This window comes from Belonocnema kinseyi, chromosome 6, assembly GCF_010883055.1.
Source record: "Belonocnema kinseyi isolate 2016_QV_RU_SX_M_011 chromosome 6, B_treatae_v1, whole genome shotgun sequence".
Taxonomy (NCBI): domain Eukaryota; kingdom Metazoa; phylum Arthropoda; class Insecta; order Hymenoptera; family Cynipidae; genus Belonocnema; species Belonocnema kinseyi.
The window spans coordinates 27,376,774-27,387,708 of NC_046662.1; the positions used below are offsets into that span (position 1 = coordinate 27,376,774).

The 10,935-nt window shown below is 25.6% G+C and overlaps 1 protein-coding gene across 2 annotated transcripts in view; it reads left to right on the plus strand.

The window, feature by feature from the left end:
- Positions 1–9,380: 9,380 nt before the first annotated feature.
- The window catches only part of LOC117175255, a 6,305-nt gene continuing 4,750 nt past the window's right edge, over positions 9,381–10,935 (plus strand). The window contains exon 1 of one of the 2 annotated variants that reach the window (XM_033364946.1): positions 9,381–9,419. In XM_033364946.1, coding sequence (XP_033220837.1) covers positions 9,395–9,419 — 25 coding nt within the window. In that variant the 5' untranslated portion in view covers positions 9,381–9,394. Of the gene's footprint in view, positions 9,420–9,452; positions 9,566–10,935 lie in introns of those variants that run through there. The other variant, XM_033364947.1, reaches the window with a different exon arrangement.

Here is a 10,935-nt window from a genome sequence, read left to right on the forward strand (position 1 = left end):
AAGTTATAAATTAATGTAATAAGTTACTAAAAATTATTTCCAGTCAGTTGAAGTTAGGCAAAATTTTTTAATAATGTTATAAACAAACTAATAACCAATATTTTGTCGGGATGCGCAATGAATATCTATTTTAAATCCATAGATATTGTACAAAATAGGACATTAATTGTTATCTGCTTACAATCAGTTAAAAATAGCTGTTATTTAACAATTATTTTTAAAAAATTATAAACAAATTCATATTTTAACCAATTTTTCATGAACATTTCATGTTGCGGAATCCATTCAAAATATTTCGCCAAAGACTCTTTGCTGTCTTATTTTTAATAGTCACAAAAACTTTTATTTTTATAAACAAACCTATATTTTTAATATTTTCTGGTTTCATGCTTTATTTCTGGTGCAGAAAACTTTGACGAATTTTGCCAAAAATTTTCAGAAAAAGTAAAAAAAAACAATATATTCGAATTTACTTCAAAATTATAAATTGTATTTAAAATTGAGTTGATGAAAGTGGTAGATCTGTATGCAAAAATTTATTTTCAGTTAATCATTTCTCTAGAATGAAATAAAAAAAATGTAAAAAAAGGCCCGAGGCTTACGAAACCCTAAAAATGTAAAGAGGTACAAAAGGCGTATAAATACTAGAGAAAAGTACTAATAGGTCTTTGATATATTTATTTGACAGAAATTTACAAAACTGTTTTAAAGTCTTTTTTAAAACAAACAACAGTTCTGCCTTAAATTCTTTTGAGCGCTCACAAAATCCTATAAATTTCACTGAGGTGATATCAAGAATTCTTTAAAATTTTTTTAATTTTCCCAGTTTCGTCACAATCAGTTGGAAAACTTCTAGCCCTGTGAAATAACATAAGTTTTTTTTAAATAATTCAAAATTTCTCGTGATTGTTTAAATGAGTTTGTTAAAATTAATTAAAATCCTTAGGTTGCCATTCAAGAATTTTAAAATATTTTTTATTTTCTAGAACTATTCTGAAATTCTTAAATTTTGCAGAAATCACTTGAAAACCTGTGAGACCTTAGTAATCTTCAAAAATAACTTTATGTCTTGTTGAATCTCGTGATTCTCTCGTGAACTGTTTATAAATTTTTTTAAATATTTTGAAATCACTTAAATCGTCTAGAAGCTTGTTAATGTCTAATGCAATATTTTAAAATTTAATACAAACTTTTACAAAATCGCTTAAATTTCTCTGAATCCCTGTGAATTTTTCTAAAATTAGTTGAAATCTATTGAAGTCTTGTAAAATTCCTTAATTTTTTTTTAAAAAGCATGCTATTTCAAAGGATTTTGGAAAATCCCTTAAAATATTTTTTAGTTACTTGCAAAAATTTGTAACTGCTGTCCCAACAAAGTTCTTACTTACTCTGCCTCCAAATTTTTGAATACTTCTAGAGTCCCTTAAATAATTAAAATTACTAAACAATTCCTTAAAATTCTTAAAAATCCGCTGAATTTATTACAAATTTTGTAAAAAGCTCTGAAATATTTGAAAACACATTAAAACAGCTTTAAATCTTTCAAATCTCTCAAAATTACTTGAAATTCAATAACTTTCGTTCTATTCCCTTAAATTGTTATAAAATCTATTGAAATTCCTCCAAGTATGTCGATTTCATTTAAAACAATTAGAAATCTCGTCAAATATTTTTAAATCCTTCCAAAACGCTGACATTTTCAAAAACTTAAGAAAAATATAAGCCATGCCCTGTAATCTTTTTGAAATTTTGTGACATCTTTAAAATCCTAATATCTAGCATGAATACGAAAAAAATGGCACAAATTTTGTTTAAATAATAAAAACCGATTTAATTTTATAGCATTATAAAACAAACAAAAAACTTTTTGACAACAATTGAAGATGTGCAGATGTGTTAACATGTTTTCTGAAGATGTACAAAATTGATGTATTATAAAAACCATTTCTTTGCGTGAGCAATCTAAATTGCTGCTCTATTAATATAATTGTGAAAATTTAATTACCGCATTAACTGAAGTTTGACATAAATGGTTTTATATGCCCCGAGTAATCCCTTTTTGTATGACAAGGATGTAATTGAATGCAAATGGAATTTCCTCTTATATTAAATATCGAGCGGATTTTAATTGGCTTAAAAAAATCTTTTTGTAGGAAACATTATCCTTTCGCTACAAATTGCATCCAATCTCACAAACTCATAATTCGATTTGTATAAAAAACGCATGCAAATCAAAATCTTTTTATACACATAAGATTATTTAACTACCAAGTTAAATGTGATTTGTTTTAAAACGATGTTTATGCTAAATTATTTTTTTCGACAAATGAAAACCCTCTTAACCTTTAATTTATAAAGAAATTCAATTTGTGTCAGGAAACCTTCTTCTGGATCAAGAAAAAGTTTCTGTGAGTGTATAAATTAAGGATATTTCTATGTCAAACTTTAGATAATTGAGATAAATAAATTTTCAAAAACGATAAAAAAACAAGTTTAAAAATAACAGACAAGAGGATATTGTTATTGTTTCTGAACAACATTTTCCTCGAGTTTGGAAACCCGATGTTGATAAACTTAAGAAAACGGAATATCCATTTTGAACAAACATGCTAAGTATATTTGTTTCATCAGACTTAATAAAAAAGGAATTTTGAAAGAAATTTTACATTTTTCATACATCCGAAGTTATAGCGGGTCGTAAAACACCCACTTTTATGAAAGTTCGTTAAAAAGTGAGTTTTTCTGAAATATCGTATTTCTCATACGATTTGCGTTAATGGCTGTTGCAGCAATAATAAAAGTGCGTGAAAGATCATACAAATATGAGAAGCTTCAATAATCCCTGAAACATTTCTATAAAATTCAAGGGTATCAACTTTAAAAAAAAGATTGTTTTTATGGATATATTTAAGGAATAATTAAAGTTTTTCAGATAAGTATGTTATTTTATGTACATCTATTTAGTAACAACATAACCAAAAACACTGGTTGATTGAAGCAAAAGTATCCGGAAAACTAAACAAAAATGTTGTTTATTTCACCAAAGTGTTTTTTGGAATAAACCAAATAGGGTCAAAAAGTTATTTTGTAGATTGAAGAAAACTTCTTGTTATATGGAAAATTTCTTTCTTAAGGTCGAATTACCCTTTATGGACATAACTTTGGACTAAGCGAAGCATTCTGCAAGTTTTCAATAAAATATAGTCATTGAAGGTTACATTCTAAAGTAGAAAAAGGGTAGAAAGAATGTGCAACGTATTGCACAGACAGTCGTTGACTCCGTCGGTAGCAGATGGCTATTGACATACAAAGAGACACACGGTTCTCGAGATTTTCTTCACTTTCTTGCTCTCCTTCTTATCATCCTTTAAACCCTTTTTATTTTCCTTTCGTTGTTTCTTCCATGAGAAGATTTCGGTTTGATAGCATCCTTAAATTTGAGAGTCGAAGGAACTGATCCAAGGGGTCTGAATTGAACAACGTAATTCTTAACGCAATCGTGAAGGGGTCGTTACAGAGTCACGTTGTTCTGCCCGTAGAAGAGGAAAACGGCTTTCTTACTGAGAAGAGCGAGGATTTGCAGCATGCAACATCCTCGGAAGAGATTCAAAATTCAGTACCGCGAATCGATAGAGAAAGGAGGCGCATGTGCGAAAATAAAGTTTTGAGTTAGCTACCTTTTCGCGCATGCAAAAACAACCTTGTTAGAGTTACGGGCGACCTGGTAAATACGAGTACATCACGCCACGTCACGAACACTGCTGAAATTAGCATCTAACTTTACTTCACTTTGTAAAGAGACGGGCTGTGACCTGCTATGACCTATGATACTCTTTCTACGCCATAATTATGTTTCTTTCTGAACCAGTCTTTTCCAAAGAATTTTTTATATTTTTATTTTTAAAAAGCTGGGAATTTTATTACAACTCAGTTTTGGTTTCAACCCTCTTGAAAAGAAATACCAACTGAAAAAGGGTACATATGGGTATAGTAAGGTGCTGCATTAAATCTGTCCTAAAGAATCATATTTGGTACTTAGAAGACTAATATTTAGTTCCAAATTTTTTCTCTGTTTACTGGAAATGGTAAGTCCAATTGGTGGGATGCACATTATGGAGATCTAGATATAAAATGGACATTAGAATTCAGTATGGAAAACTTTAGTTATTTGTACGATGGCAGTGTTAAGGCTTGATAAATAAGTAGGCATCATATCATGCTACATCAAATTGATTGAAGCCAATAGATTTTATAAAACAGATAAGGTCCTTTAAAATCTTTAGTTGGATTGTTTGCTGGTTAAAAAAGCTGTGTTAAATAGGGTGGTCCAAATTTATACCTGTAAAATTCGACTTTCGAATTTTGGTGATAACAACCCCCCACCCCTATTTTGTTTGTTTTCTGGAAAAAGAAATTCCGTGATTTTTTTATGAACTTTAACCAGTGTCCCGGGCTTTTGAAATTAATGTGGGGTTTTAAATGGGAAATGCTCGATTTTCAACAAAATTGAAAAAAGAAGCACTAGTTATACATTTTTTTTCAATCAAAATATTGTCATCCCTTAAAGAGTATTTAAGAAATAAATGCAAATTATTGTTCTATCAAAAAAGGCCATTTTTTAACTAAATGCATGGATTTAAAACAAAATTGTTGACTTTTAAAGCCAAGAAGACGAACTGTTTAGAAAACAGTTGAACTTTTAGACAAAATATGTGATTTTGCAGAAAAAAATACATTTTTCTACTAAATACTTTGATTTTCAAGTGTGCCTAATTGAATTTCATGTAATAGTTAATGCGAGTATCATTAAATTTAAAAACTGAAAAAGGTACATTTTAAACCAAAATGAAATTGTTATAGTTTTAATTTAAAACAATAATTTTAAATTATATAGAAAATAATTTTCTACTAAATTGTCTTTGTTTTAATTAAATTATTAAACTTTCAGACAAAAGTTACGAATATTCTGTGAAAAATAGTTGAATTATTAAATCCAAAATATGAAATTTTGTTAATGAAAATTTATTTTATATTGAACAAGACAAATTTCCATGAAAATACAAGATCTCTCAACACATATGTTAAACTTTCAACTAAACTAGATTAATTTTTAATATAGAAACGAATTTTTAACTAAATATTTTAATTTCAACTTAAGTTAAATTTGTAAACAAAGTTAATAATTTTCTACCGCGAAAAATTATTTTTTTTTTTACAAAATTTAAGGATTCTTAACCTATACCTTTAATTTTCAAGTGAAAAGATTTATTTTTTAACAACAACATTAATTTACTACCAAAAAGATGAATTTGCATTAAAATGATTAATTCTCAAAAAAAATTTGAATTCTTAAGGAAGAAAGCATTTTTTTAAACTTTAAAGAAAGTAGTTTAAATTTAAAACCTAGTTGTTAAATTTTTAACCCAAAAAATAAATTTAAGAAAACACTTATTGATTTTACAACCAAACAATTTTTTTAAGCAAAATTCAAGCATTCTCAACCAAAAAGTTGAATTTTGAATTAGGAAAGATAAGTTTTTAAACAAAAAGATTAATTTACTACGAAAAAAGGAAAATTTTTAACAAAATTAACGAATTTTCAACCAAAAAAACTGAATTTGAAACTAATAAAGATAAATTTTTAAACTGAAAGATTAATTTACTGCCAAGAAAGAGGAAGTTTCAATCAAACTCATGAATTTTCAATCAAAAAGTTGAATGTTTATCTAAAAAAGATGAATTTTCAAACAAAAAGATTAGTTTACTACAAAAGAGATAAATTTTCAACAAAATTGAAGAATTTTAAAAGAAAAAGATTTATTTAGTAAAAAAAAAACGAATTTTCAATAAAATTCATAAATAGAGTTGTTTTGCAATTTTGGATAAAATATTTGTTTAATACATAATTTTAATTTTAAACAAGGATCAAGACCAAATTACGAATATTTTGTACATAACAGTTAAATTATCACATCAAAAATATAAAATTTTGTTCAAGAATAGTTATTTTCTTTGAAATTAGACTTATTTCCAATAACAAATTGAATTTTAAATAAAATAGTTCAAGTTATACTAAATTTTGAATTTTTAGTTATAGGAAAACCATTTTCGACCAAAAATGGAATGGGTAAATTTTTAATTACCAAAGTAATTTTTCAACTATAAAAAGAAGGAATTGCCAACAAAACAGTTTAATTTCCAACCAAAGAGATAAAATTTCAAATTGAATTTTGAATATTCAACAAAAAACTTATTTTTAAGAAAGTAGTCATACCTTGAAACCTAGATACATTTCTAATCAAAAATTTTGTATTTTAAACAAAATTATTAATTTTCTACCGAGCAAAACAATTTTTTCTACAAAATTCAAGAATTCTTAACTGAAACGTTTAATTTTCGACTAAAAAAGATGAATTTTGAAACATAAAGATTAATGTACTACAAAAAGGCGAAATTTTTACAAAATTGAGGAATTCTCAAGCAAAAACTTGAATTTTAAACTAAGAAAGATAAATTTTACAACGAAAAGAATAATTTACTTTCCAAAAAGACAACTTTCCAATGAAATTCAAGAATTTTCAACCAAAAAGTTGAATTTTCATCTAAAAGAGATGAATTTTTTAACAAAAAGATTAATTTACAACAAAAAAGACAAATTTTCAACAAGGCTAAAGAAATCTTAACCAAAAAATTGAATTTTAAACTAAGATAGATAAATTTTCAAACAAAACGATAAATTTACTGCCAAAATGTTCGTATTTTTTGTTAAATAAATCAATGTTATTATTTCAGTTTGAATTTTGTTGCAAGCTTGATGACGTGTTTCGAAACGTCAGAAAATTTTACATTAAAATGTATTTTTTAAACATGTTTTCACAATGAATTCAGGGGTAGCATTGAAGTTACATCAGGCTGTTTCAAAAATGAAAATTATTTCATTCAAACTCAAAATAATATTGTCTTGATAATTCATGCATAATATTTCAAACATCTACATGTCAAGCCTTCAAAAGGAAAATATTCCAGCCTAGTTGCCCCAAAAACAAAATTTCCTCATTTTTCTCTTTTTTAATCTTTTATTCATTGAATAAAGTAGAATTCTGCCTTGTCCGAGATACTAAAAGTCAGAGCCTCTTGCATGTACTGTCCATAATTTATACTTTTCAGAAATAATAAGATATGGGGCTTGAGACTTGTGAAAACTTTTTGTATTTATAATAAGCTTTGCAGGGCAAAAACTTCATTTTCGAGATTCACAGATTTTTAAAACCATTTTTTATTTTTCCTGATCATTAACATTCAAATATCAGCCATTTAATCTTACAATATTTTTCAGTCCTGATCTTTTATAAACTTAATCAAACAATATTTCAGATACAAAATAAATATGTTCAAATTTAAAAATTTATAAAAAAAACAATTAACTTTCTACTGTAAAATATAACTTTCTAACAAGAGACTTGAATTTTGAACAAAATAAATAGGTTTTCGAAAAAGGACATGTTTAACTTAAAAACTTGAATCCTCATAAAAAAATGTAATAGGCAATGTTTCAAGTGAGAAAGATGGAACTCAATTTTAAAAACAATTAATTTAGCAACAAAAAAGAGGATTTTTCAACCCAAAAGTTTACATTTTAGTGATGAAAAAATAATTTTCAAAAAAATAGTTAAATTTTCAAGAAACAGATAAAAAACCTCTAGTAAAAAGATGTCAACAAGGTACTTCATTTTTTCACCACGTATTTCAATTTTTAATTGAAAAATGTCAGTTTAAAAAAAAGAGTTAAACTTGTATTAAAAGAGATGAACTTTCTAGTAAATATGTAAATGCTGTACAAAAAATGATTTCCAAAAACAGTGGTTCAAATAAAATGGTTGAATCCTAAAGCAAAGAAGAATAAATGTCAGACAAAGAGATACATCTTTAAATTGAAAAAACAAATTTAAAAAAAATATATTTAAGTTATCAGACAAAAGAAATTTTAGTATGACTTTTCAACACTAAAAGATAAGTTGTGAACAAGAAGAAAAGTTTCTACAAATCTACTTGAATTTTCAATAAAACAAGTAAATTTTCTATGAAATAGTTAAATCTTTAACGAAACATTTGAGCTTCTGACTGAAAAGGATGACTTTTAAACAAAGTGGCTGACATTTCAAACAAACAGTTGCAGTTTCGTTCAAAAGAGATGAAATATTTACTAAAAAATTTTCAAAACAAAAATATGATTTTTAAAAAAGAAAAATTGTCTATAAAATAGTTGAATTTTCAACTAAACAGTAAAATTTTTCAACAAAAAGGATTACTTTTTAACAAAATTGTTGAATTTTTATCTACGAAAGATCCATTTCCTACTGAAATAGATGCAATTTTTAAATAAAAATACAAATTTTCAAAGAAATAGTCGAATTTTTAACTAAACAGCTGAATCTTCAGCAGAAAATGATAAGTCTCAACAAAATTGTTCAATTATTAAGGAAAAAGTTAAATTTTTACCTAAAAAAAGATGCAGTTTCTACTAAAATAGATGAATTTTTGAAATAAAAATACAAACTTTTAAACAAATAGTCGAACTTTCATCCAAAAAAATTTTAATTTGACTTTTCAACATCAAAGTATCAGTTTTCAATAATAAGTGAATTTTGTTTGAAGATACTGGAATTTTCAACCAAAAAAGATTAATTTTGAACAAAATTGTTGAATTTTTGACTAAAAAGTTGAATTTTGATTTAAAAAAGATTTTTAAATTGAAAAGACAAATTTTCAAAAAAAAGATTCCTACCTTACCTACACTGTTTTCCCTTTCCAATTTATTTTGACATGAAGCATCACAATGAGTTTAAAATTTAAGTTAATAAATAGGTAAGATAGAAATTTGGTCACGTGTTCCATTCATCACATGGCCTTAAACTTGTAATAATTTAAATGTTGAATTTTTTATAAACAAAATAAAGCAATTTAAAATTGAAATTGCAAATTTATTACAGTTAGTAAACTTTTGTAACAAACTGTAAAAAATGTCTCAACCTCTACCTGCCCTTTAAGATGTTATGTAATTTAAGTACGGTCCCTTAGTAAATTTGAATTTCAATACAACCTCTTTGCACATTTTCTGGTTCCAAACTATTATTGCAGCTACTTTGTTAAATAAATAATAGTAGTGCTTATTGACTAACCGAATCTGGAATAAATCGTGAGTCATGATTTTCCTTCTCTTCTTCAAGCTACCGTACAAACATTTACAATAATTTTGATAAGAGAACGAGATAACGAACAGCTTATATATATATTGGATCATATTGACTTTATTACTTCGTTGGAACATTTTTTTATAAATTATCTTTCTCTGTTCATAACGATGAGGAGCCTCATTTTCACTCACTTCCTCATTATGGTGGCCGTTCTTACTTCTGTCGGTAAATATAATATAATAACATAAATAATTTTAATCGCATTTTGATTGTTGTACATTAGTGTGGTCGAAAAATAATTTACAAATTTTGGTCACTCTAGAGAGCGAGTCACCCCCTCCCAAGTTTCCATTTCCAGAGAATGAAAATCCGTAAGTTTTTTCCGGAAATATTGGATTTTTGAAAAATTGAAATTATACTTCAGGTTTTAATCGGAAAGTGCCAAAAATTGAAGGGATTAAAGAGAAGTGTTGAAAAAATAGGATCATACTAATAACTTTTATTTTTAAACTAACCTTACCCCTACCCTCTCACAATTTGAATATTTCCCATGAGTTTTTAAATACTTTAAAACTTTACAAATATAAGTAAATTCTTTAAATAATCATTTATTCTAAATTTTTTAAAATAATTGTATTTCCTGAATTAAATGTAATATTTGGGCATTTCTTGGAGTAGTGAATTAAAAAAAAACATGATTTAAATAGCTAAACAATTAATTATTATTCGTTTTCAAAATATCTAAAAACTGTGCCTGGGATATCGATTTTTTTTTGTTCAAATTGGTGTTCTATTCTACTTTTTGTTGAATAATTACATAATCTTAAGATATTTCTTCTATTGTTTAACAAATTTCTATTTGTTTAAGCAACTTTTATTTCGTCAAACAGTTTTTTTTATAACATTGAAAAAATAATATAAAATAGAATACCTACAATTATTTTCTGAATGTATAGTGTAGAGAAAGAATATATTAACCATTTTTGAATGATTAAACAAATTATATTTGTTTAACCAATTATTTTTTAAATATTTTTAAAACAATTTTTTCTCAATTGAACATAATATTAGATGATTGCAAATAGTAAATTCTGTTAAAAACGTTATTATAAAATTTTATTTTTTAAATGTTTTTGGGAAAAAGTAATTATTTAAACGAATGCACTGTGTTCAAAAATTAAAAAATGGTTAAAATGTTGACTCCATACACTATATTGTCAGAAAAATATTTGTATGTGTTTCAGTTTATATTATTTTTCAAAAGGTTTGAAAAGGAAACTGCTTGAGAAAATAAAAATTAAAAAAAAAATTTTAATCACAAGCAATATCTTAAAATTATGTAATAATACAAAAAAATATAGCATAGGATACCAACTTGAAATAAAAGTCGACATCTCTGGCTCAATTTTTACATATTTTAAAAATAAGCAATTAGACATTGTTTAAATAATAACATAATGTTATTTATAACATTTACTACTTCAAAAAATAACTAGCTATCACATTTCATTCAGAAAATAAGAATTTTTATTAATATTTTTTGGGAAAAATGAATTTTTAAATAAGTTGCATTTATTTAAACAATTACAAATGGTTTTAAAAGTCAAGGGACACATTAAAATTATCTACTAAAAATCTATTTAAAAAAAAGAAAAATTGCAGAAATTTTCAAAAATTAACAATAATACGTGAAAATTTATTTTTTTATTTTTGTTAACATTTTGGGCGGCTAAGCGGGGGG